This window comes from Leuciscus leuciscus (assembly GCF_965113295.1).
Source record: "Leuciscus leuciscus genome assembly, chromosome: 3".
Lineage (NCBI taxonomy): Eukaryota > Metazoa > Chordata > Actinopteri > Cypriniformes > Leuciscidae > Leuciscus > Leuciscus leuciscus.
In genome coordinates this window covers 68,229,919-68,256,698 of record NC_138727.1, presented here as the reverse complement: position 1 = coordinate 68,256,698, position 26,780 = coordinate 68,229,919, and the positions used below count along the sequence as shown (strand labels likewise).

The 26,780-nt window shown below is 43.8% G+C and overlaps 2 protein-coding genes across 4 annotated transcripts in view; one reads left to right on the top strand and one right to left on the bottom strand.

The window, feature by feature from the left end:
• Positions 1-10,970: 10,970 nt before the first annotated feature.
• LOC309495565 (uncharacterized protein) lies at positions 10,971-12,974 on the top strand (the record flags this gene model as incomplete). The annotated part of the gene is made up of 3 exons (XM_082165349.1): positions 10,971-11,647; positions 11,723-12,802; positions 12,927-12,974. Exons 2-3 carry the CDS (start codon positions 11,897-11,899, stop codon positions 12,972-12,974), a joined length of 954 nt encoding a protein of 317 aa, XP_082021475.1. The 5' UTR covers positions 10,971-11,647; positions 11,723-11,896.
• A 1,617-nt stretch (positions 12,975-14,591) lies between these two features.
• Positions 14,592-26,780, bottom strand: part of LOC309495704 (DELTA-sagatoxin-Srs1a-like) — a 144,880-nt gene continuing 132,691 nt past the window's right edge. The window contains exons 1-3 of one of the 3 annotated variants that reach the window (XM_082165517.1): positions 16,934-17,027; positions 15,539-15,664; positions 14,592-15,083 (exon numbers count right to left, since the gene is read on the bottom strand). In XM_082165517.1, coding sequence (XP_082021643.1) covers positions 14,633-15,083; positions 15,539-15,636 — 549 coding nt within the window. In that variant the 5' untranslated portion in view covers positions 15,637-15,664; positions 16,934-17,027 and the 3' untranslated portion in view covers positions 14,592-14,632. Of the gene's footprint in view, positions 15,084-15,538; positions 15,665-16,933; positions 17,028-26,780 lie in introns of those variants that run through there. The other 2 variants (XM_082165516.1, XM_082165515.1) reach the window with 2 other exon arrangements.

The following is a 26,780-nucleotide window of genomic DNA, read 5'->3' as shown; positions in this document are numbered from 1 at the left end:
CATGGTGGGAACCAGTCGGGGGGTTGAAAATCCACTGGATCCCCCTCTGACGCAGACTGCTTTCAATCTTGGAGACATTCCATTCCTCCATAGCTCTCCTTAGCTCCTTCTCCGCCCCCACAAAATTAGTCCCATTATCTGAACGGAGGGTTTTCACTTGGCCTCGTCTTGCTAGAAATCGACGAAGAGCGTCAATGAATGAGTCCGTGTCCAACGATGATGCCACCTCCAGATGGACAGCACGGATAGCCAGGCAGGTGAAGATAACGCCCCACCTCTTTACTAAGCTTCTGCCCCGTTTGACTTCGAACGGACCAAAGTAGTTAACTCCAGTGTAGGTGAAAGGGGGTTCATCTGGAAGTACCCTGTCCTGGGGCAAATCTGCCATCTGCTGTTGTCTAGCTGCACCATGCGAGCGTCGACATGTCACACACCTTGATAGGACTCTTCTTATAGCTGAGTCAGCACCAGGAACCCAATACTTCAGTCGCAACTTGGACAGTACATGGTTGCGACCACTGTGACCCACGCACTCATGTATATCTCTGAGTATAAGCTCCGTCACATGGAAGTCCTTAGGTAGGATGGCAGGGTGTTTCACCTCTTCAGGCATCGCTGATCTGCTGAGTCTTCCTCCTACTCTAAGGATCGCCTCCTGTAGTTTGGGTTTGAGCTTGTAGATGTGACTGCTCATCTTAACGTCTTCACCTTTCCGAAGTACAGAGATCTCCTCAGAGTACTTTCGCCGCTGACAGAAACGAATGATCTCAAGCTCCGCTTCCTTGAGGTTCTCCACAGTGAGGTTGGTCTTTGGAAGGCTTTCCTTGAAGATCTTCATCTTTTTCTGGACCTCAGACTGTGGAAGTGACGCATTCATCTCCTCTCTCTTACGACACAGAGTCAGCAGCGTGCTTCTCAGCTTCAGCATCCAGCTGACTGCCTTCTTCAGACGATTCCAGGAGGAGTAATACTCAAGGAACCGCTGCACTGTGTCCAACTGCTCCTCGACTGCAGTAGTGTTGACCACGGCTTTCCTTACCTCTGGGTCATCCGTGGTTAGGTCCCCATGGTTGTCTGGGTTCTGTGGCCATTCCTCCTCTGGCTTTGTGAGAAAGTCCGGCCCCTTTATCCATGACTCATTACGCAGGAAGGATCTCACGTCGAGTCCTCTTGACGCAATGTCAGCAGGATTCTTGGCTGTATTTACATGTCGCCACTGTCTTACTTCTGACAGCTTCAAAATCATTTCCACTCGATTAGCGACGAAGGTGCGAAATCGGCTGGTTCTATTTCCGATGTACTTGAGCACCGTGGTGCTGTCTGACCAGAACACCGATTCGTCCAAGTGGAGTTCCATTTCTGACCTCAGGGCTTTGTCCATGCGCGCTGCCATGGTAGCTGCCGCTAGTTCCATGCGTGGGATGGTGAGGGGCTTGAGGGGTGCCACCCTGGCCTTTGCCATGACGAAGGCAACGTGAAGCTTGTTTTCTTCGTTCTCCTGCAGCAAGTAGCTCACCGTTCCGTAGCCTTCTTGGCTAGCATCTGCAAAGTGATGCAGCTGATTGAATATTACCTTGCCAAAGTCCCTAGGCTTGAAGCATCTAGACACTCCAAAATCCTTCAGCAAGTGAAGATCCTCCAACCAGCTGTTCCATTCTTTAGCGAGGTGCTCTGGAATGTCATCGTCCCATCCCAGCTTGAGTCGGCAGAGCTCCTGGAGGATTAGCTCTGCTATCAAGACCACCGGTGCTAGAATACCCAGCGGGTCGTAGATAGAGCCAACTACGGAGAGAATGCCTCTTCTTGTGGGTGGCCTCTCTTGGATGATGATCCTAAATTTGAAGTTGTCGCTCTCAATACACCATCGGACCCCCAATGCTCGTTCGACAGGTAGCATATCCAAGTCAAGATTGAGGTCTCTTAGTTCTTCAGCTCTCTCCTCCACAGGGATTGCAGACAGCACGGCTCTGCTGTTGCTCACCCACTTCGTAAGGCGGAATCCTCCTGAATGAAGGATGGCCCTCAAGTCGCTGTACATAGATACTGCTTCCTCTTCTGAGCAGACAGACTTGAGGCAGTCATCAACATAGAAGTTGCGTAGTACTGTGTCAACACTTGCAGCATTGTACTGACCTCTGCTGTTGTGTGCACACTTCTGTAGGGCAAACGTGGCACAACTCGGAGATGAGGTGGCACCGAATATGTGCACCCTCATTCGGTACTCTGCGATGTCTTGTCTGATATCACCAGAGGGCCACCAGAGAAACCGCAGAAGGTCAGCATCTTCAGCCGGCACCTGTACCTGGTGGAACATGGCTTCCACATCTGCCATGACAGCCACAACCTCTTGCCGAAACCTTGTGATGACACCAAGCAGAGTACTCGTCAGATCCGGCCCCTGTAGGAGCTGATCATTCAATGTGGTGCCTTGGAAGGACGCCCCACAATCGAACACCACTCGGATCTTCAGCTTTTTAGCATGATATACGCCATGATGTGGCAAGTACCACACCTTTCCATCGCTACGGCTGATCTCTTCATTGGGAATCTTGACAGCGTAATCCTTCACGATCCAGTCTTCCACAAACGCAGAGTATTCAGCATGGAACTGAGGATTCTTTGTGAACTTCTTCTTTAAGTTGAGAGCTCGCTGTTCAGCTACTTTCCTGTTGTTCGGCATCTTGAAAACTGTGTTCCTCAGTGGTAAACCGATGCTGTAGTGACCCTCTATAAGTTTTGCTGACTGCGAGACCATTTCCAGAAACTGGATGTCTTCCCTTGACATCTCTACACGGTCGTTTTGACACTCTGGAAAGTCGATCTTGAACTGTTGATGGTTCCACAGCTCATCTAGCGTAGCCACTGATATGCGATTGGAAGTGACCTGTATGAGTCCACTAGTCATGTCATGGCTGTTGACTCCACGGAGAGGACCATTGACAATCCAGCCCAGTCGTGTTTTTACCGCGTATGGCCCATCTTCCACGCTGGGTACCACCTGCCACGGCTCCATGGCCTTGGGTACGTCAGTCCCGATGAGAAGATCTACCTCTGCCTGAATCTTTGGGATCTTCACTTGACTGAGATGAGACCACTTGTCTACTTCCTCCTGCAGAGGGATGTTCTGTTCACGTGCCGGGATCACCCTCTGAGAATAGATGTTGGGCAGCTCCAAAAAGCTGTTGCCATCCATGCCGCTGACTTCCAGACCAGACACCACTTGGCTGCTCACCAGCCGCTCGCCTCCCATGGTCTTCAGCAGAATACTTGTTTTCCTTCCTGTGACATTGAGTGAGGCCATTAACTTCTCTGTGCAGAAGGTGACATTGCTGCCTGGGTCGAGGAACGCATAAGTAGTCACAATCTTATTACCTTTCTTGGCCTTGACATGTACTGGAACGATTGCCAGAACACTATTAACATTGCCGGCCCCAGTAGCTTTGCAGGTCCTCATCTCTGCATTAATGCATCCACTTATTACTGAACTGGATTCTCCATCTGCTCGTTCCACCTTGTGCTTTGTGTTTTTGGATGTGTCAGTCAATGGCTCCTTCTGCCTTGCTTCATCAGTAGCATCCTTTTTCTTCTTATGGAGAACTGTCGGGTGAGTAAGCTGGCACATCTGGCAGGCCATCTTCTCATCGCAGGCCTTGCTCATGTGTCCTTGTTTCAGGCAACTGAAGCATAGTCCTTTACTCTTAAGAAAGTCGATCTTCTCCTTGTGAAGAGACCTTTTCATCCTTTTGCAGTGTTCCAAGGTGTGCTGTTCTCCTTGGCAGAAGAGACAAGGGGTCGAGAAAGCACACAGTGATTCTCCTTTGGGCTTTAATTTAGTCTCTGCCGGATTCTTGACTGCTGTGGCTGCAGTAGTGAAGCTTCTCTGAGCACCACTCGTTCTGGCTGATTTCTCAGTCTTGTGAGCCCTTACATGGCTCTTGTTTCCATCCGTAATGTCGCCGAAGAGTGGGTTGAGGGCTTCTTCCGCTTGCTGAATCACAAAGCCGACAAGGTCCCTGAACTTAGCGCTGCGTTGCTCCTTCTCTAGGAGAGCACATGCTTTGCTTCTCCACCTCTCCCTCTGCTTGTATGGAAGCTTGGCAACGATAGCTCGCATATTGGACACACTGTCAAGCTCTTGCATGTACTCTACATCCGACATTGCGTTGAGGCATCCTGTGAGGTAAAGGCCAAAGGAGTGAAGTGCTTCTCCGTCATCTGACTTGATTGTCGGCCAGGCCAGTGCTTTGTCGATGTACGCCATTGAAATCTTATATCCATTACCAAAGTGCTCCTTTAATAGCCTCTTGGCTTCACGATAGCCAGTTTGCGGTTCCATGTGAAAACAGCTTCGTATAAGCTCTCTCGGCTGCCCGTTTGTGTACTGCTCCATGTAGTACAGCCGGTCCCTGTCACTATCCATCTTATCCTCTACTCCATGTTCAAAGGCCCTGATGAATAGCCTGTATTCCATAGGGTCCCCCTTGAATATTGGAATCTTCTGAGGTGGCAGGGTAGCGAGGTTCTGTTGTTTCATTAGGAAGTCAATAATGGATAATGGCGAAGATTCTTGTAGCAAAGTCTCCTGTTCCGTCCTCACATCCCTAGTAGGGGCTCCATGGCTACCTCTGCGAGCAGGTTCTATTCTGACTTCTGCTTGGGGAGTAGTCGTAGCTTGCCTAGGAGCTTGTGGTACCGTGTGCTTTGCTTTCTCTATGTAAGAGTTCATACCATCTTGCTGGCTAACTCTAGACCAGGCTCTGATACCTTCAAACTCCTCTAGTACTCTGCACTTAGCATCGGAGGCGGCAAGCGCGATCTGCATTTGCAACTCCTCTCTCTCAGCTTTTATCTTAGCTTCCTGTTCATCAAGTAGTTGTTTTTGTTTTAGAGTGAAAGCTCGAGCTTGTAGCTCAGCTCTCTCTAATTCAGCCTTCAGACGGGCCGCTGATGCAGAGGATGCTTTGGAATATACTGAGGATGGTGCTTTAGACCCTTTCCTTAACTTTCTCGAAGCAAAAGCCAATGATGCACTATCTTCAGGAGAAATCTCCTCATTTGTCTTTTTAGCCTCGGCTATGCGCTGATGCACCTCTCTTATCCATTTCTCAGCCTTAGTAGCAAAGTTATGAAACATATCGGCCTTCGGCTTAAACCATCCTTCCTGATCTGCATTCATTTCTGATGTTTCATCCAGTAACACTTTGACTGATGTATTTAGTTCACAAAACTCTCCAAACAGTTTATTGAACTCTACTGATAACATTTTCTCTACAGCTGGCAGGTTACTGTCGTCACCTTCATCCATTGACTGAGTTATCTGATTCATTTTGCTGGTTAGCTGACCTAGCTTGTTTTTGCTTTTATTAATGGCATGATGGACTTTTTCTTCATAAGCCTTGGCTGTGACTTTAACCTGTCTAGCTTCAGTAGGTTCAGGTTGTGGGGTTGAATAGTCTGCTTGGCTCATCTTGATGAATTTAAGTTACAGTGAGAACCAAAAATTCAATTTGCCTATTTGCCTGGTGAAGACGTTTCTCTATCACTCTCACAAGAGGCTGTCAGCACTTGCTACAAATAGTAGCTAAAGTTGCACCAACTTAGCTAATTAGCAACAAGCATGTTAAATTTTGACGTCTCCACTCAACAGAAAAGGCACAAATAGCATCCACATTCTCTTTTCTTCAGTACTCACTGCCCACCAATCTGCTTCTTTTCCTTCCTTACAGAGCTCCAGCAGTTCGTGATTCTTGAATCCTTTTTCCTCCTAGAGCATAGTTTTCTTACTATGTCAGGGCCAGCAGTCCAAAAACTTTCTTGGAGTTTGTAAATACGGTAATACCCTGGCTGAACTGTGATAAACTATCTTACATACATTTGCTAGACAAGTGACTGATTGATAAAAGAGACCAGGCCAGCCAAGAGGTATTTCCGAAAATTGATAAAGTAATGTATATGCGATTTATGAATTATGACCATGAGTTATGATTAGTAATATTTCCCAAATTCCCTATATTCTTGAGCTAATTCGCATTGACCCAGAGTCGTTTACGTTACAAACGTTTGGTTTTAACACTAGCTTTTCACATATTACACAATATCGTACATTTCAACACTATTTAACCATACAAACATGTTCAAAGAACTAAAAATAAAACTCTGTTCGATGTGACTTTGGTAATCACAGATGACGTCACCGGGCGCGAAACTACAACAGCTGCTATATATACATATATGTCGACATTTTCATAAAACAGCCTTGTTACAGGGACCTTGAAACATTCAGCGACATGTAAACATATTACATTTCAGTTAATTAACTTATTTTACAAATCTACCACCCTGAAACAGGAGAAATAAATGAGACAGTTTCTCATCTCGCTCAGCAGAAAGAGAAAGACCGCAAAGCGGGACAAACTGACGTAACGCCGAGGAAGCACAATAAGCGCCACACTGCCCCCTGCTGACGAACTCCACAATTACTCCTGATTTCTATATAAAATATATTAGTGCAAATAAATGGTAGAAACAGGTTAATTACCCCTGAACAAAGTTCAAAAACATTTCTTTATAAAATGACAAAGATTACCACAAATGTGATCACAATTTACTGGGCATCACATATGTCCCCGGTGTGCTCAACCAAGTAGCCGACGAGCCGTCACGAGCTGTGCTCCCGGGACAATGGCGACTCCACCTCAAGTTGTCGTTTCGGAGCCACACCGGCAGACCCTCCAGAAACCACCCACTGCCAGCGGCTTTACTCCCTGACCAAGGGAACACTCTGCACGGACGCACTGGCACACGGCTGGCCCCGGGGCCGTCGCAAATATGCGTTTCCCCCAGCGAGCCTACTTGACCAGGTGTTGACTGTAGGGAGCAGGTGGTGTACACAGGGCGCTGGATGTGGGCAGCAGCTGTGGCGCTTTGGTAGGGATTCCTATTCATCAGTCATCGATGTGACCTGTTTCAAACTTATGTTTGTTTGTTTAATAATATCTCTGCCAGTTGACGTTTCTCTGGATGGCGGTGTGTGTATTTGATTTCCCATCTTTCTGTCTGTCTGTCAGTATGTCAATGATCGAGCCTGAGCCCGTACACACCGAGTTTGAGATGAGGATGATCGAAGACGTTTCTAAGAAAGAGTTCGCCGGAACTGATGCCGAGACACTCCACCACTTTAGGACCTGACCGGCGCAGTCAACATCTTCCAAGGCCTGGGCCAAACGCCCAAGGACATCGCCATGGTCAGAACACATGTGAATTAAGGCCTGTTCACAAGGACAATAACTATAATGATAACTATAACCATAAACTTTTTGATTTTACAATGATGATTTTACAAATCCAAAACATTTTTGGAAAAAACTTAATTGCCTGTTGAATAAATCTAATAAGAATTCCCTTGCAAAACTAAGAATAAATAATAATATTATAAGTGATCCAACTTCTGTGGCTGATGCCTTTAATCAGCACTTTTCTTCTGTTTGTAATTTACATCCACCTGATTTCTGTTACTCCAACCCCGTAAATATAATGTTGCAAACAGTTCTTTCTCATTTACTACAATTCTTCCCACTGAGGTACAGCAGGCAATCTCTGAAATTAAATTTGGAAGTGGTGTTGGTATAGATGGTCTGGAGATAAAGTTTATTAAGATTGCCTCTTATGTTCTAGCATATCCATTATGTGATCTATTTAATTTATCTATATCTACTTGTAAAGTTCCAGTCATGTGGAAGTGTGCTAGAGTAACACCTTTATACAAAAGTGGTGATCCTCTTGATCCTAATAATTACAGACCAATCTCAATTATTAGTAATGTAGTAAAAGTATTTGAAAAAATTATATTCAAGAGACTGTTTAAATACATTAATGAGTTTTCTATTTTTTCTCCAAACCAATCAGGTTTTAGGCCCAATTACTCCACCACTACTGCTCTTACAAAATTTGTTAACGATGCTACATCTTCTTTGGACAATAATATGTCCACTGGAGCAATATTTATAGATCTTACCAAAGCGTTTGATCTGGTTGATTACTATATTCTCCTTGATAAATTATATAACATTGGTCTCTCTGAACAGTCCATTTTATCTTCACTACAGACGTCAGTGTGTCATTTTCAATGGTGCTCTCTCTCAGTTCATGATAATGGAAAAGGGTGTTCCACAAGGTTCTTGTTTAGGTCCTCTTTTATTTTAAATTTTCATTAATGATCTCCCACAAATGTGCTCTGACAGTCAAATTCTCTTGTATGCTGATGATACAGTTATTTATTCCTCAAAATGTGATATTAATTCGATTCAATCCTCACTGCAACTTGATTTTAATACTATTCAAAAGTGGTTCTCGGATAATGGACTTATACTGAATAATAGTAAGTCATATAGTATGTTATTTTCCACTAGGTCTGCCCGACATAACCAAGGTAATAGTCTAACAATTAAATTCTTAGATGGTACATTTATGGAGAATGTTGAGGAATTTAAATATCTGGGCCTCTGGCTCGACTCCAGCCTCTCCTTCAGGCCTCATATTGACTCTATAGTGAAAAAAGTACATTATAATTTAAGACTATTATACCGTTCAATTAATAGCTTCACACAATTGATTAGGTTAAGAATTGTAACTCAGCTTTTATTTCCTATTATTGATTATGCTGACTTTGTCTATATGAGTACAACAGAATCATACATTAAATCCTTAAATGTTGTTTATAACAGTCTCTGTCGATTTGTGTTGAGATGTCCGTTTCTAACCCATCATTGTCATATGTACCAGCAATTTAATCTCTTATCACCAAAGGCCAGACGACAGCTACACTGGTTTCAGTTTGTCTATAAATGTATCTTTTTGAATGATCCTCTTTATTTGAAGCAACATTTAGTCCTATATAGGTCAACTTATGGCCTGAGACACCTTGATCATCTCTTTTTTTCTGTCCCAAATATATCTAAAGAAATCGGAAGATGTGCTTTTAAATTTAAAGCCTCCTCTGATTGGCACAGCTTACCTTGTTCCTTAAGGTCCATCTCTTCCTTTCCACTCTCTATAAGTCAAGCCCTTTTAACTTACTTGCAATCCTGTGACCAATGTAAATGTTTCCCTGGTGTATGACCTGTACTTTCTTTTTCACTAATGCACCTTCTCTTTCATTAATGCTCTTAGTAAGAGATTATGTATGTATGTGTGCATGAGAGCATATGTGCAATGTATGTGTACATGTGTATGTATGTGGTATGTAGGTATGTATGTATGCATGCATGCATGTTTGCGTGCATATGTGTATGTATGTGTATATAGGAATGTATTTTTGTATATGTATGTATATGTAGGCTATATATTTGTTTGTTTTGGTGGCTTCATCAAATATGGTTCTCTCCTGTAATATCTTAATATCATACTATACTGTTTATGTGAATACGCTTTGGACAGAGGTGGGACAGGTTGGGGTGGTTGGTTGTGAGGAAGAGCTTTAGTATGTGCAAGTGTGTAAGTGTTTGGTGTTATCTTGAGGACCCCCTCGAAAACGAGATGTTCCATCTCAAGGGGTTATCCTCCAATAAAATGAATTTGAATTTGAATACAGTCATTACACAGTGCCTGCAGAGTGCGGGGTATCCTTCATTCTTTATAGTTGTTCCTCCCCAAGGTTGTTTTCCCGAGGCTACATCAAGATACATCTTAGCCATAACTAACATATTGTTTAGATTTGTCTATCATATTACACCCTTGAATGGAGACTCTCTGTCTCGGCCATACATTCAGTCACATTAACTTTTGTCCGGTCATATACAAGGACATACACATACATACATTAATAAGAATACGTATCGACACCACAATAATCTGATTACCATCATATTTCTAAGATTCTATGAATATAATATAAATGCATATACAGTAAATGCAAACATAATAGAACATTAAATTTCTTCCACGCTCTATAAGAGAATAGTCAAGTCCATAGCACAACTATAACAATAATGACACAGAGGAACACTATCATTGGAATCACTCTTGGAAAGATTTTATTTTATTTTTTACAGCTGATCAACGATTAACCCTTTGACAGCCAATCAGAACAGTAATCGACAGCCTACTGTAAAGAGCTCGAGCCTTTCAATCAGACGACAATGTAATAAATGTAAAAAAACAGTGTACACTTAGACTAAACAGAATATCGTCCACATTAAGTTATAGTTATAGTTATCCTTTCAGTTATTATAGTAATTGTTACAGTTCAAGAAGTTCAGTCAAGTTTTTACAACACAGATTGTTTCAAAGCATCTTAACAGAGATAACAGGACAATAATGCACCAAAGATTGTTTCGGCTGAACTGCAGATCTAACAGACACTCTCCAGCTTAAGTAAGTTCAGCGTTGATTCATTTCCAGTGTAAAAATCATTAGTTATTAATTTAGGGCCCGTTTACACGACACCGTTTTCAACTGAAAATGTTTAATGTGTTCTGGTCGTTCATTTACACGACGACGGCGTTTTGGTGGCCTGAGAACGCAACCTTTGAGTGCAAGTGTTTTGAAAACGATACCGTCTAATCAGAACATTATCATCGACTGTAAGTTATTGTTAGTTATGATATAGTTCATCGTATCCCTTTCTTCTTCCTAATACTTCTTCACATTATTACACATGTTGCACGTAAAACTAGTCAAAATCTTGCGATATAATACAAATAACACAAAATATGCATTTATCAAAAACATAATCACTCTTAATAATATAAGGAAAAAACATTAAGGCTCTAACAGGTCTAATGATAAACTCCAACTAGTTAAAAACACACTCTCTCTCTCTAACTCAAGCACACTTAAACAGATGATGAGTTTTTAACTCTGAAATCTTTATTTTTGTCTTTATACAGATTAAAGTCTAGACAAGTATTGGTTCATAGGCTGTTAAGATTTCATTTTGTAGTTTAAGATAGTATATATGTCACAGTGTTGGGATTGTGTTCCCCGGGTGTCCAGTAGATGTCCTCCTTCCCCGGTGTTACTTACATCATGAACTACGTTTCCCATCATCCTGTCTGGCTATCACGATCATTGCACTCAGGTGTTCCCTGTCATCATTGCACTCAGCTGTTACCCCTCACCTTGTTAGTGTCTGTGTACATATATCCTGTTTGTGTCAGTGTTTGTCACTGAGTCCTTGTATTTATCACGCCACTTCAGTGTCTGTTTCTTGTCTGCGATTGTCTTGTGTTTTGGATTGTTATTTGGATTTTGACCCCTGCCTGGACTGTTTATGAGTAACGGATTTTCCCTTAAATAAATTACTTACTGTAAATTGGATCTTCCCTGCTTCCCGTGTGTGGATCGTGACAGAAGGACTCAGTCACCAAAAGATCCAGCGGTATGTTTTCCGGTGTTTCTTCCCCAGCCACCGAGCGGGAGAGAAGGATTTGTTTTGAGGGAACCCGCCTTGTCATTTTTCGCGGGACCCGTGGAGGCCGCAGTAGAGGAGGTGGGCGAGAGGAGTCCCGACACCACTCTCCACTCTGGCCCCTCTTCGACCCTGGGTTGGTGATGTCCAGCCCAGGGCCCCATTCGCCACGGGTTCCGTCCAGCACAGAGCCTGTTCCGGTGGTCCCAGTTCGGGTGGTCCCAGTTCCCGTGATCTCGTGTCCAGTGGTCCCAGTTTCGGTGGTCCCAGTTCCGGTGGTCCCAGTTCCGGTGGTCCCAGTTCCGGTGGTCCCAGTTCCGGTGGTCCCAGTTCCGGTGGTCCCAGTTCCGGTGGTCCCAGTTCCGGTGGTTCCGGTTCCGGTGATCTCGAGTTCGGTGGTCCGGAGGCGGAGGAGGAGGAAGACCTATAACCTCCCCAAAGAACAGGAGGCCGGCCGTACCCGTGCAGACCGCTGTCATCCCAGAGGTCATGCCCGTGCAGCCAGCGGTCATCCTAGAGGCCGTCCTCGCTATTGAGCAGCCCGCTATTGCCACAGCGGCGGAAAGCTTGTTGGATTATTTTGATACGCTATTTAAGATCCTAGAAAGTACCAAGACTGTCCACGGCACGTCTGCCGAGCCTGTGTCTTCGGACAAGATGGCTGCCGCCGAGCCTGTTCACGTCACGCCTGCCGAGCCTGTGTCTTCGGACAAGATGGCCGCCGTCGAGCCTGTGTCTTCGGACAAGATGGCCGCCGTCGAGTCTGTGTCTTCGGACAAGATGGCCGCCGCCGAGCCTGTTCACGTCACGCCTGCCGAGCCTGGGTCTTCGGACAAGATGGCCGCCGCCAAGCCTGTGTCTTCGGACAAGATGGCCGCCGCCGAGCCTGTTCACGTCACGCCTGCCGAGCCTGGGTCTTCGGACAAGATGGCTGCCGCCGAGAGTGTTCACGTCACGTCTGCTGAGCCTGTGTCTTCGGACAAGATGGCCACCGCCGAGCCTGTTCACGTCACGTCTGCCGAGCCTGTGTCTTTGAAGAGGATGACCGCCACCGAACCTGTGTCTTCAGACAAGATGGCCGCCTCCGAGCCGGTGATATCTGTTCCTGAGCCTGAGCCGGTGGTGTCTGTGTCTGTTCCTGAGCCGGTGGTGTCTGTTCCTGAGCCGGTGCCTGTGTCTGTTCCTGAGCCGGTGCCTGTGTCTGTTCCTGAGCCGGTGCCTGTGTCTGTTCCTGAGCCGGTGCCTGTGTCTGTTCCTGAGCCGGTGCCTGTGTCTGTTCCTGAACCTGATCCGGTGGTGTCTGTTCCAGTTCCTGAGCCGGTGGGGTCTGTTCCTGAACCTGAGCCGGTGCCTGTGTCTGTTCCTGAGCCGGTGCCTGTGTCTGTTCCTGAGCCGGTGCCTGTGTCTGTTCCTGAGCCGGTGCCTGTGTCTGTTCCTGAGCCGGTGCCTGTGGTGTCTGTTCCTGAACCCGAGCCGGTGGTGTCTGTTCCAGTTCCTGAGCCGGTGGTGTCTGTTCCAGTTCTTGAGCTGGTGGTGTCAGTTCCTGAGCCGGTGGGGTCTGTTCTAGTTCCTGAGTCGGTGGGGTCTGTTCCAGTTCCTGACCCGGTATCTATTCCTGTGCCGTGGCCGCCCGAGGAGTTGTCTCCGCCCTGGCCGCCCGATGAACTGGTCGCTCCGCCCTGGCCGCCCGAGGGAGAGTCTCTGCCCTGGCCGCCCGAGGGAAAGTCTCCGCCCTGGCCGCCCGAGGGAAGGTCTCCGCCCTGGCCGCCCGAGGGAAAGTCTCCGCCCTGGCCGCCCAAGGGAGAGTCTCCGCCCTGGCCGCCCGAGGGAAAGTCTCCGCCCTGGCCGCCCGAGGGAAAGTCTCCGCCCTGGCCGCCCGAGGGAAAGTCTCCGCCCTGGCCGCCCGAGGGAAGGTCTCCGCCCTGGCCGCCCGAGGGAAAGTCTCCGCCCTGGCCGCCCGAGGGGTCGTCTCCGCCCTGGCCGCCCGAGGGGTCGTCTCCGCCCTGGCCGCCCCAGGGGTCGTCTCCGCCCTGGCCGCCCCAGGGGTCGTCTCCGCCCTGGCCGCCCCAGGGGTCGTCTCCGCCCTGGCCGCCCGAGGGAAAGTCTACGCCCTGGCCGCCCGAGGGAAGGTCTCCGCCCTGGCCGCCCGAGGGAAAGTCTCCGCCCTGGCCGCCCGAGGGGTCGTCTCCGCCCTGGCCGCCCCAGGGGTCGTCTCCGCCCTGGCCGCCCCAGGGGTCGTCTCCGCCCTGGCCGCCCCAGGGGTCGTCTCCGCCCTGGCCGCCCCAGGGGTCGTCTCCGCCCTGGCCTCCCGAGGGGTCGTCTCCGCCGTGGCCTCCCGAAGGGTCGTCTCCGCCGTGGCCGCCCGAAGGGTCTTCTCCGCCCAGGCCACCCGATGGACTGTCCGCTTCGCCCCGGCCACCTGATGGAGGGGTTGCTTCGCACCGGCCGCCCGATGGACTGTTTGCTTCGCCCCGGCCGCCGGATGGACTGTTTGCTTCGCCCTGTTCCCCCAATGTACTGTCTGTGTCACCCTGGCCCCCTTTGAGTCTGTTACTTTCTGTTTCCCTTCATGGACCTGGCCCCCCGTCCCTCCCCCTGATCCTCCACTGTGCCACCTCCCTCCTGAACTTTTGTTTTGTTCCGTGTCCTGTCTTGGAGTGTCTGGGAGCCACTCCGTAGAGGGGGGGTTATGTCACAGTGTTGGGATTGTGTTCCCCGGGTGTCCAGTAGATGTCCTCCTTCCCCGGTGTTACTTACATCATGAACTACGTTTCCCATCATCCTGTCTGGCTATCACGATCATTGCACTCAGGTGTTCCCTGTCATCATTGCACTCAGCTGTTACCCCTCACCTTGTTAGTGTCTGTGTACATATATCCTGTTTGTGTCAGTGTTTGTCACTGAGTCCTTGTATTTATCACGCCACTTCAGTGTCTGTTTCTTGTCTGCGATTGTCTTGTGTTTTGGATTGTTATTTGGATTTTGACCCCTGCCTGGACTGTTTATGAGTAACGGATTTTCCCTTAAATAAATTACTTACTGTAAATTGGATCTTCCCTGCTTCCCGTGTGTGGATCGTGACAATATAAAGCACTAATTTGGTGTATATTTTTTTGAGGAGAGATGAAACAGAGCAGAGAGTAAAGTGAATCTAATAAAGGATGTTGTGGTGATGAAGGTGATGATCACATCAGTGATTCAGAAAATGGCTGACTTATACATTGTTTAGCAAACTTGCTGACTCATAGGAGACACCATCTTGTCCCACACCTCCACTTTTATTATAGCCCTGCCCAAAGGAGACATGGTGGCCCTGATGTCCAGGCATTTACCCTCAAAGGTAATGCCTGACCCATTGCCCTCCTCCCTCACAAAGCCCTGTTGATTTTCTTGATAGTACATTTCTTTATAAAGGCACCGGTCACAGTTCCTTTCTTTTGGGTAGATACCTACTGCAAACCAATTACTATACAGATTGTAGTCATAGGGGACAGAAAACATTATGGCCAGGGTCTCAATGTAGTCCTTTCTTTTTTGATCGATCAGGTCGTAGGTCAGAACCCCCACACTGCCGGTGGCAGTACCGCTGGTCTTGCAGAAAGTGCATACTTCAGTCTCGAGGGGGCGCACTGTAGGCTGAGGTGGGTTGAAGGTTTGACCACTCACCAGATGGACCCTGTGGGATTTATCTGCATGAATAATATGCAGGCACACACACATTCTTATTGCTACAGAACATGCACGTTTAAAGGGATAGTTCACCCAAAAAATTTAATACTGCCATCATATACTCACCCTAATGGTGTCCCAAACATGTTGGACTTCATTTGAACACAAATGAAAAAAAAAGAAGTATTTAAAAAAAAAAGAAAAAAAAATTGTCCTTAAAATGAAAGTTTATGGGGTCCAAAACTCATTGTATGGACAAACAAGTTTTCAAAAACAAAATATCTTCTTTTGTGTTTCACAAAAGAAAAAGTCATACAGGTTTGGAATGACATTAGAAAACTGAACTCTCCCTTTAAATGCATTTCACACTCCTTTCCTTGAATGCCTATACATGTTAAGAGACAAAGTTTTAGTTTTGAATGCTTGGTTAAACATTAGATTTGCTTCTGGTTGTAGTCTCACTTTGGGTTGATGAGGCAGTAGTTGTCTGTCAGGTTGGTGATCACTATGGTGGCGTGTCTGATCACGTAGGCAGCAGAAGCAGCAGCAACAGCAGCCATGATGGTGGACGATAGATCTGATTGATGGCTGAAACGGAGAGAAGTAGGGAGGAGAGGGATGGTGTGAGGAAAAGTAAAAAGTCTGCACCTCAGTAAAAAGAAGTGGAAATTCAGTTTTGTTTACACTACAGGGCTGCAGTGAAAATAACTTTTCTATGGTTTTTCTATGATATAAAGTTTGCGGTCATAAGTTAATTGTCCTCCATTTGAACTACTGTGCTGAATTAATGTGTTGAATTCAATAATTTATTCTTGAAAAACACCCTGTTCTTGTGTGTATGTGCAAGCACTACATAAACCGTTGAAGCATTAGGTTAAAGTTCACATAGCTCTACTCAAGTTCACTTCTGCCCCTCTTTCATTACTATTCTCAATATTAACTAGCGAATAAACAGGGTCACAGTGATTACACGCAGAGACCTCTGCCTCAAACACCACTCTGCCTGTAGGAAGCAAAGTGTGTATAATAGTGTCCTTAACTGAATAAACTGTCTTGCCATGTTATCATTTTAATATGGAAATAAAAGGATATATTAGCATTTAGTTTTGATTATTAAGCATATTTTGTCTCCATGAGACTGAAGGCTTACCTCTGTTATAACTTCAACTCTTCATAAAAGGTTGAATAATTATCACAAAGGGAATTGACTATTTCCTTTTACTCTTTGTCAAACGTCTACACAAAACAGCATTATTGTAAAGACAAAGACCCCAAACAACATTGTTTTGAAAATATAAAGGCAACTTAGACCATTGTAGAGCACACGCAAACATTACATAAATCTGTTGACTCTTTGTATTTAACTCAAACAAAATAGTCCAAATAAAGAAAGTTCAAGAGTAGTAAGTCCATGCAAGCAAAATATAAATAACAAAAATAATCCTCAACAGTCCTGACTCTGTCCTTTTCTGCTTTGAGGTATGTAGGCAGTTTAAGGATGAAAAACTTCATTTTTAAGTTAACCATCCCTTAAATGTCATTAAAATTCAGTTTCTGCACTTTTTTTCTTGCATAAATTAAAATGTACGTATATTCTTACAATAAAAGTACAAAATAATCTGTCAATAACAAAACAAAAATTGAAATATGAATGTCAAATGACTTTGGGTTCTCATGGTGCCAAACACAATTCCAGCATCAGGCACATTTGAAGCAGATACTTTATATTAATAAAGATATTATATTATATTATATTATATTATCGGATATTTTCCCCCAATATCATGCAGCCCAATAGAGTTTGAAAGCACCACCTAAGATGCTGTAGCATAAACTGGATTTTCAGTGAACGCTCACCAGTCTGATATTTTAATATGAGGTTGCAGAAGATCAATGAAAGCATCACTGTAGCCTTTTTCCTTCAAATCAATCAGCTGTTGCTTCAAGCATTCCCTGAGGACAAAGTTTACGGGTGATTCATGTGTGGATCAGCTTGATGATTGAGTTAGTGTCTTATTTTAACATTTCTTGAAGGATCTAAAATATCAAACATACCTGAAAGATGTAATACATTAAACCAACTGAAACACAAATACTCACAATCGGCTGTTATTTTCATATTTAATGTTTTGTTTCATGAAATTGTCACCGGTGCGGGCCGGGGCGGACTCGGATGACCAGCCGCCCCTGAATTAGACACCACCGTGAGGAGCCGACACCACAGGTCCGCAACAGATGGACAACGCAGACAAGAGATAATTTCAAAGGAATAACAATCTTTATTGAACACAATAGATCAATGAGCACAAGCGTGATAGACTTCAGTGTCCTCTAGGTCTTCTTCAGCTACGGGTAGGTACTGATCGAACGTCACAGTTTCGCCCTGACGGCGACTTCACCAATGATGCGGCTCACTTTAGGGCTCGGGCAATGAGTATGCAGATAAGGATGCTTCTCAGTCAAGGATACTTGCGTCAATACACAGTAGTGAGTGAGCGAACTTGGAGGGTTACTTCACCAGCGATGCTGCATACTTCAGGACTCAGACGGTAAGTAGGAAGGTAAGGATTCTTCTCAGTACAGGATACTTGTGTCAGTACACGCAGTGGTGGACAGTAACGAAGTAAATGTAATTCGTTACTGTACTTAAGTAGCTTTTTTGCGTATCTGTACTTTACAGAAGTATTTAAATTTGGGAAGACTTTTACTTTAACTCCACTACATTTCAAAGTCAAATATCTTACTTTTTACTCTACTACATTTTCAAAATCAGTCGTTCCTTTTTATTTATGAGTGGATAAAGCCTTAACTGGTCAAACGAGCCACCTATCACAGTAGCCTACAACGTGCACACTTTGTTTTGAACTTGCCTTGGCGGTATCTACTAAGCGCAAACCAGAGCCGTTAAATATGAGAGTTGCGACCATAGACAGTATATAAGAGGTTGCGACACACACGGCTTGTTTGACTTGAACCGGCGCTGCACAGACCGATCAGTTTATGACATCAAAGTATAGAGCGAAATCGCGAGAGCGATTGAAAAGCATACAGAGCCGTCTACTCTCTAATCACTCTCGCGGTATTTTAATGTCATTCACCGATTGGTCTGTGCAGTGTGCCGTTTCAAGTCGAACAAGCCAACTGTGATCTCACCGCCGCGCGGCCACGTGATTCGTGTAGCTCTCAATAGTTCCAAACAATTTGTGTTGCCAATGATTTTAAGCGGGGCAGAGAGCAGCAGCTATTATTGCAGCAATTATCGGTAAATACTGACGCATAATGAACATTGCTTATTACCTTGACACTAAAATTACTTGCATATAATAGCATTTTTTTTCTGATGAGTAGCAGAAACACTGCATTAATATGTTTTGGTGTTTAATTTTGTAGGGAAATTGGCTGCTCCCATAATGTAGTGTGTATATATATATATTCAATGGCATTGTGCAGGTTTATGTGAATGTATCATAACATTAGGATGTTTATAATTATGACCATAGACGCTTGTGAAAAATATGTACAGTAAATACTGTAAATGTATTATACCTTATGGGATCAGTCCCCTTCCGTCCAAAATTAAACACACAAAAAATGTATTCAATTCAAATATATATATATATATATATATATATATATATATATATATACAGGGCCTGAAGTTAACTTTTTTGACCACCAGCCACTGTGGCAGGTGGATTTAAAAATCCACCTGCCACAGTAACTTTTTACCAGCCAGTTTTTTTTTTTTTTTTTTGCCTCATAAAGGTGAAAAATAGAAATCACACAAACATTGTTCTTTAACTTGTAAGAATACACATTTAAGTGCTGCATCTTTTTATTCATTGATTTGTTGTGTCACAGACATAGTCATATGTCATATTCATATATACTGACTGCTGCTAATCTGAGTCCACAAAAAAGGAGCAGATGCACTCCTCTTCCTCCACTGCTGCTGCATCTTCATGAGGTCTGGTCTCCTTGACATGTCCCCACCCCCACCAGAACTGGGGCCCCCCACACCCAAGACAAAAATGGTTTGGCCACTGATCAAAATTTGATGTTGTCATTTAATTTGAAGTTCAGTACGCTCAAAATGTCCGGTCAGCACAAGTCCGGTTCTCAGAAGAGGAAAGAAAAGAGAAGAAAATAGAGGTTTTCTAAACAAATATATATATAAAAAAAAAAAGCGGTGACGGTGAAGCTGGAACTAGTAAATTCAACGTAAAGCAAGGTAAGAAACAGCGCAGCAAACGCTTACGAGCATTGTCAGGAGTTTTCCTGCATTTACATTTTTGGGGCGGCCGAAGATTTTTGTCCCGCCAAAGCCTTATTTGATCGGTAAGTGATGTAGAATAGAATGACTGCTGCGCCTGACAGTGTACTGCTGCGCCTCACTGGTTCCCAACTCAACATACACACGCACACACATCTGTGTAACTGTCATTGTACCATAACCAACGTCAGCTTTGCTTTATCTCATCTCATCCCATCTCACCAACAGTTTAATACTGTTACTCGCACATCCAAAACATCGTATTTTACGTCGCGGACTTAAAAAATAAATAAATAAAAAAACAGACGCAAAAAACCCCAACAACTAATGAATCACTCAATTCTCATTGGCCACCCGCCAATGTGGCAGGTAGATTGACAGTTTTACCCGCCAATTGCAAAATTCACCCGCATTTGGCGCGTGGTCGGGTGTTAATTTCAGGCCCTGTATATATATATATATATATATATATATAGACTAATTAATGTCATTTTATTAATAGATTGATGTGCCAAGAGTGACAGAGTCTTCACGTAGACTGAGTTAAGCAAGAGTCTTGTGACAAAAATTATAATAGGACATTATAGCAATAAAAAAATCATAGTACTTGGATACTTAAGTACATTTGAAGGCAAATACTTTTGTACTTTTACTCAAGTGAATGTTTAAAGGCAGCACTTCTACTTTTACTTGAGTAATATTCTACCTTGAGTATCTTTACTTTAACTCAAGTACATGGTATGTGTACTTCGTCCACCACTGAGTACACGTGAGTGAGACAGTGGCTTAAAAGCTTAGGCCATCCTTAAAAATATTCTTGTTTGCCGTAACCCGACCGACCCTGTCAATTTAGTACCGACCCAATTATTATTATTTTTTTCCCCTTTTAGTCCGACCGACTTGCCGGTTGTAAACTTGCGTTAAGACCGACCGATTTTTTTTTTAACTCTTAAAACAACTAATACAAATGCAATAAAATAATATTAGTTATTAAGTATTGTGAATATAAATTGCCTAGACCTATATACAAACATAAGCTACGTTCTTTCTTTTAAATAAAAACCCGTGGCGCGTCATCTATGATTATGTTTAACGTTACACCATTGGTTAACGCATCACACTACTAAGTTCGCTTCGTTTCATTCACTGTCAATGGTTCGCGCTTGGTAATGATGGTTGCGGCTTTACTCTAAAGATTATTTCATTTTTATATGTTGTTGAATATGGTTTATTAAAAATTAAACATGCGAGAGCGTGTTATAGGCTATATGTCATGTTTTAGTCAGATATGACGACGCTACTGCAACACACTCGCCGCAGATGAGAAGCTGCATCAACGTGCAAACTATCGCAAATCAAAGTGAAAGTAAGTCGCAGACGCTTAACACACAATCATCTTCATTAAATGTAAAGAAACGAAATGATCTTACCAGGGCTGTTTCCGCTTTCTCTTATTGCGGGCTTTGATTCAGAAATTTTAGCTAATGATCAATAAAATAATGTATCTCGTTGCTTTCGGTGACGTGCACTCCATTAAATCTGCATATAGCGGGAATTGAAGATCGGATTTATATCAGCAAAAAACAACAACACACATTTATGTAACCAGGTGTAAATGGAATCGTTTTGATAAATCAGATTGGAATCCGATCTGAGAAAACGCATGAAGTGGCCTGGTGTAAACAGCCCCTAGACATCGGTGAAAAATGTATCCCGACCCGACCCCGATTTAAAAAAAAAAAAAAAAAAAAAAATACTTTTTTTATATATTTTTTATATATAAAAAAATATAGACCTACCTACCGTCCCTTTTTTTCTTTTTTTTTGCTGTTACTGCAAACCAAAATATTTTTAAGGATGGCCTTACTTCACCAGCGATGCTGCATACTTCCAGACTCAGACGGTAAGTATGGAGGTAGGGATTCTTCTCAGTACAGGATACTTGTGTCAGTACACGTGAGTGAGACAGTGGCTTAAAAGCTTACTTCACCAGCGATGCTGCATACTCCAGGACTCAGACGGTAAGTATGGAGGTAGGGATTCTTCTCAGTAATAGACACTTTCGTCAGGGCACATTAGTGAGAGAGTAAGTTAATGGGCGGCTTCGCCAGCAATGCTGTATATCTTCGGAGCTCAGGCGGTAAGTACAAAGGTAAGGATTTTTCCACAGCAATATGTTCCTTCAGGGCTCAGGCAGAGAAGAGGTTAATAGTATTTCACCAGCGCAACTGTACACTCACAGGGCTCAGGCAGAGAAGAGGTTACGTATCTCACCAGCGTAGCTGTACACTCTGGGATTCTAATGGAGAGCAGGTATCATAACTTTTCACAAACGTGTAAGCAGGGGTTGGGGCCGCTTCTCAGCAAAAGCACACCGCACTCGTGTTCACTTCAAATCCACAGCAATGAATCAATGTGTATCAATAAGGCAAAAACACTGCAATTCACTCACACGATAGGGCTGATCAGAGGTCTCAGTCCATTCATTACACTCCCGTGGGGGATATTCAATCCTCAGTTCCTCTTCAGCACACTCTGGAACACATAGCTTCCCCAACAGTCAGATTTACATTCACTGCATCCTCTTCAAGCTTTTCGAATGTTTGTAAGATGAAATCAATTCACTTATCTTTCTCTCTCCCTTCACAGCGCAGATCCAATCGATAAATCAGTCCAGCAGATTCCCACAAACGAACTCTGATCCAGCAGATTTCAATGGGCGGCTTTCTCACCCAGACAACTTCCCTGAGCAAGCTTGTGCCCAAAACTGCTCCGAGAAAACCAGCTGCTCCCAAAAACTTCTCTGAATGGCCCTTTTATCTTAGGCTTGTAAAGCAGGAAGCCTGTGTGAACGCCGCTCCTCTCTCTCTCGCACCTGCAGTGCATTAGCGCTAATCAGGCCGGACAATGGCTGTTTCTCAATTCCAAGAACGCAGAGAACGGACTTGTGTTCTCGTGGAGACCGGTCTTGCCAAGCTTCCTTGGAAGAACGAACTCCGAACCGGCCGCAATGACTTCTGGGACACCAGGCGAGTACTAGTGCTGCGTTCCAGTCCACTTTTAGACACGCACTCACGAACTTCCCTAAGCACTTCCCCTTGGGGGAATCCCCGCCGCCATTTTGAAGTGCGTTCCACTTCGTGAAGTGGACGAGGGAAGTTTAGATGGACAGACCCTCGTTCCCTCGATTTTGACCGAGGGAGCGAGTCTACTTCATATGTACACTTCAGGCACCTATATGTCCCACAATGCAGTACGATTGTGACGTCACCACAGATCTCATCTAATCACCACCACAACAAACAACTCTATGATATATTAATTCTAATTTTTTTAATTGAAAACAACCCAAAAACCATATATACATTTGGATGCTGCATGAAACAAATTCTTAAAGGGAAAACAAATGTAAATAATAAATCAACTCCACAGCTGATTCCAAGTGATCAAGGGCTTAGGACGTTCCAATTCAGCCCATTGCAGTTTCCGCCAGTAGTGGGCACTCGCAATGACGTACATCCGAGTGAACGAGACGGAGGGAAGTTAGCAAGTGAAGGGCATTACAATTTTGGACTGGAATGCAGCCTAGCTCAAGTCTGCATTCGATGCATCCTCGGTATCAAGAACACATCTGGGTTCTTTCATGCGTCCTCTGTACTTGCGTTCTTGAGAATTAGGTCTGAACTTCGACGGTTAATGATGACGTAAAGCGAGAACACAAGGACGCAAGATCGCTGAAGAACGCATATTGAGAAACACCCAATGTTTCTGCCACACCCGGAACCGGAGTGGGATGTGTCGCACACAAATCGTTCCCTCGGGAAACTCGTGACTCGTCGAGAGGGTTCCGCTCGCTGAGCGTTTTTGTCACCCGTGACAAAATGCCTAAACATATCCTCTATCTGTATTGTGCATAAAAAATGAGTTAACGTTTTTCAGTAAAGTCTGACGAGGTGAGATCTTTATACAAGGTGCACTGACCCCGTATCATAAAGCGGTTGTGAGGAATCTGGGTGTATTATTTGACAAAGCTTTTAAATTCTTACATTTTAAAGTTTTCTTTCATTAATGATCTTGAGAAAGTCAGTCAGCCTTCATCTTTTCACGGCTTGACTATTGTAACTCTCTTCATATAGGAGTTAGCCAGACAGCACTCCTGCGGTTGCAGGCCGTCCAGAATGCGGCCGCTAGACTGTTGACTAGTTCTCGCAAGCATGAGCATACTAAACCAATTTTATCTTCACTTCAGAATTGAATATCAACTTTTATTATTTGTTTTTAAATGATTAAATGGCTTGGCGCCACCATACCTTGCTGTCTAACTAAAACGGCACACATCTGCTAGATCTCTTAGATCCTCTGGTCAACTGATCTTGACTACCCCTAGATCCAGACTGAAACTTAGACCCAGGGGTGATCTGGCTCTTTCAGGCGCTGCACCGAAACTGTGGAACATATTACCACTGCATAGCAAAATGGCTCCAACAATATCCATTTTTAAAACTCGGTTTAAATCTAATTTGCTGTCCTGGGCTTTTAATCTCGATTAGGTGCATGTTTTACCTTGAATCTGTGTTTATTTTTTTGTATGCTATTGTTGTATTATTTGTTCTATGTATCATTAGTCTTATATTTAAGTTCTTTGTACAGCACTTTGGGCAATTGTTGTTGTATTAAATTATGCTTTATAAATAAAGAAAAAAGAAGAAAGCTTGCTGGTCAAGTGAGGTTCATCTCCTCTCGTTTCCCCGGTACACTGCGCGAACACTGCAGGACAAACAACGCACGACACAGCAGAAATACAAAAAAAAATGATTTTTTCAGAATTCGGCTCAACATCTGACGAAAATCACACAGTGTATGCCCAGCCTTAGATGAAATCAGCTGAAGATAAAAGACATTAAATCTCTCAAGATCTCAGCAGAGGAGAACTGAGAGACTGAGTCTGGTTTCTCTCCAAGGGTTTTCCTTCATTCTGTCACCGTCGTCTCTGGCTTCATTAGTTAGAGTCACTTAATATTCAACAATATGTTTGATCTGTCTCTATGGTGGCAAATCAATGACAAAATTAACGAAGCGACATAGGTGGAAATCGCGGTGGGGGGTTGGGGGGGTATCGGAGGGGTCAGAGGAGATGTCATGCGCGTGTGAGGGTCTGACTAAAGTGACCAAAATATTCTTCATTTGTGTGTGAAATTGACAACAAATGATCTATAATAATAATAATAATAATAACTTTATTCTTATATAGCGCCTTTAAAGCAGCTTCTCAAGGCGCTTTACATACTAGAACAAGCAAATTTAAAATACAACACTACAATAAAATACAATACAACAAGATTAAAAAAATAAAATAAAAAATCAAGTAAAGGCTAACCTAAAAAATGCGTTTTTAAAAGAGATTTGAAATTACTTAGAGACTGTGCATCTCTGATATTTGGAGGAAGAGCATTCCAAAGCCTAGGAGCATAGGATGAGAAAGCCCTGTCCCCCACAGTACGCAATCGAGTCTGTGGGACTGCCAATAGACCAGCTTGTGAAGAGCGTAAATGACGCTTGGGTGTGTATAAAGTTAAAAGCGCAGACAGATATTGAGGTGCCAAACCATGCAGTGCCTTATATGTGAGCATAAGGATTTTAAAATCAACTCAGAACCTAACCGGGAGCCAGTGCAAAGACTTTAAAATCGGTGTAATATGCTCATTTCTCCTGATTCCAGTCAAAATCCTAGCAGCAGAATTTTGTACACTTTGTAATTTGTTAAGTGTGGTTTTAGGAACCCCAGCAAGAAGTGCATTGCAATAGTCAATGCGGGAAAAAACAAAGGTATTAATAAGCCTTTCAGTCACCGAGAGGGATAACATAGAGCGAAGTCTAGCAATGTTTCTGAGATGAAAAAAGAGTTCTTAACAATGTACCGCACATGAGAGTCAAAGGACAGACTAGAATCAAATATAACTCCCAAGTTTTTTTTATTTAGTCTGTGCCTCCAAATCAGAGCCATCTATGTTTAAAATTAGTGAACCAGCCTTACGAAGCTGATGAGGGGTGCCAATAAGCAAGACCTCAGTCTTATCACTATTGAGACACAAGAAATTTTGGGACATCCATGTTTTTATCTCAGAAATATAATGTGTTAAAAAAGGAACATCCAGATTTTGACCAGGTTTAGAGTGAATATAAATCTGAGTGTCATCTGCATAAAAGTGATAATTAAGCCCAAGTGATCTTAGTAGCAGTCCAAGTGGAAATATGTACATGCTAAAAAGTAACGGGCCTAGAATTGAACCTTGAGGAACACCCGTACGGACAGAGCCGATCTCAGACCGAAAACCACTCATACAGACAAACTGTTTACGATCAGAGAGGTAAGATCTAAACCAGGTTAAAACAATCTCAGAAACACCAAAGACAGTTTCCAGACGGTTGAGTAAAAGATTGTGATTGACAGTATCAAAAGCGGCACTAAGATCAAGGAGGATAAGAATAGAAAGAGAACCAGAATCTGAGGCTATTAACAGATCATTGGTGACCTTGACCAAGGCTGTCTCAGTACTATGAAATTTCCGAAAACCAGACTGAAGGGGCTCAAAAAGATTATTTACTGTGAGATGACTGTGTAGCTGCAAAGCCACAACACGTTCCAAAATTTTTGCCACAAATGGAAGATTTGATATAGGGCGATAATTATTTAAATTATCCAAATCTGCGTCATGCTTCTTCGGAACAGGCGTTACAGCAGCAGTTTTCAGTGCTGCTGGGACAACACCAGAACACAAAGATTCATTGACAATGCCAAGAACAGCTGGGCACAGTGAGTCAAAACAAGATTTAAACAAGCTTGTAGGGAGGGGATCAAGTAAGCAAGTGGTAACTTTCATACATGATACCACGCTAGTGAGCAGCTCAGAGTCAACTTCAGAAAAGGTAGTAAAGGATGTGCCAGAGAAACTAGGCAAGCAAAGTACAGAAGAAGAACCAGGTATAGCATGAATGATTTTATAAACATTGTCAATTTTAGAGCTAAAAAAGTGAAGAAAGTCATTACACACCTGATTTGAGACAGGCAGAGAGGTACCAACATGAACTGTGAGAAGTCTGTTTATAGTATGAAAGAGATGCCTTGGATTTCTTTGATTATTATCTATTATCTGAGAAAAATAAACAGATCTGGCAGACTCAATTGCAGATCTATATTCCCCCAGGTGATCTTTCCAGGCTTGATAAAATACATTCAGGCCTGAGTCACGCCACTTGCGCTCCAATTTACGGCAAGCTGCTTTCCTAAAGCGCAGGTCATCATTATACCAAGGGGCAGAACGAGTATAGTTTCTATATTTCAGATCTCTATATTTTCAGGGATTTTATCGATAACGATAATTAGACGAAAAGAGTGTGTTATTGTGTATATCTGGTAGTGCTGGGTGGTGT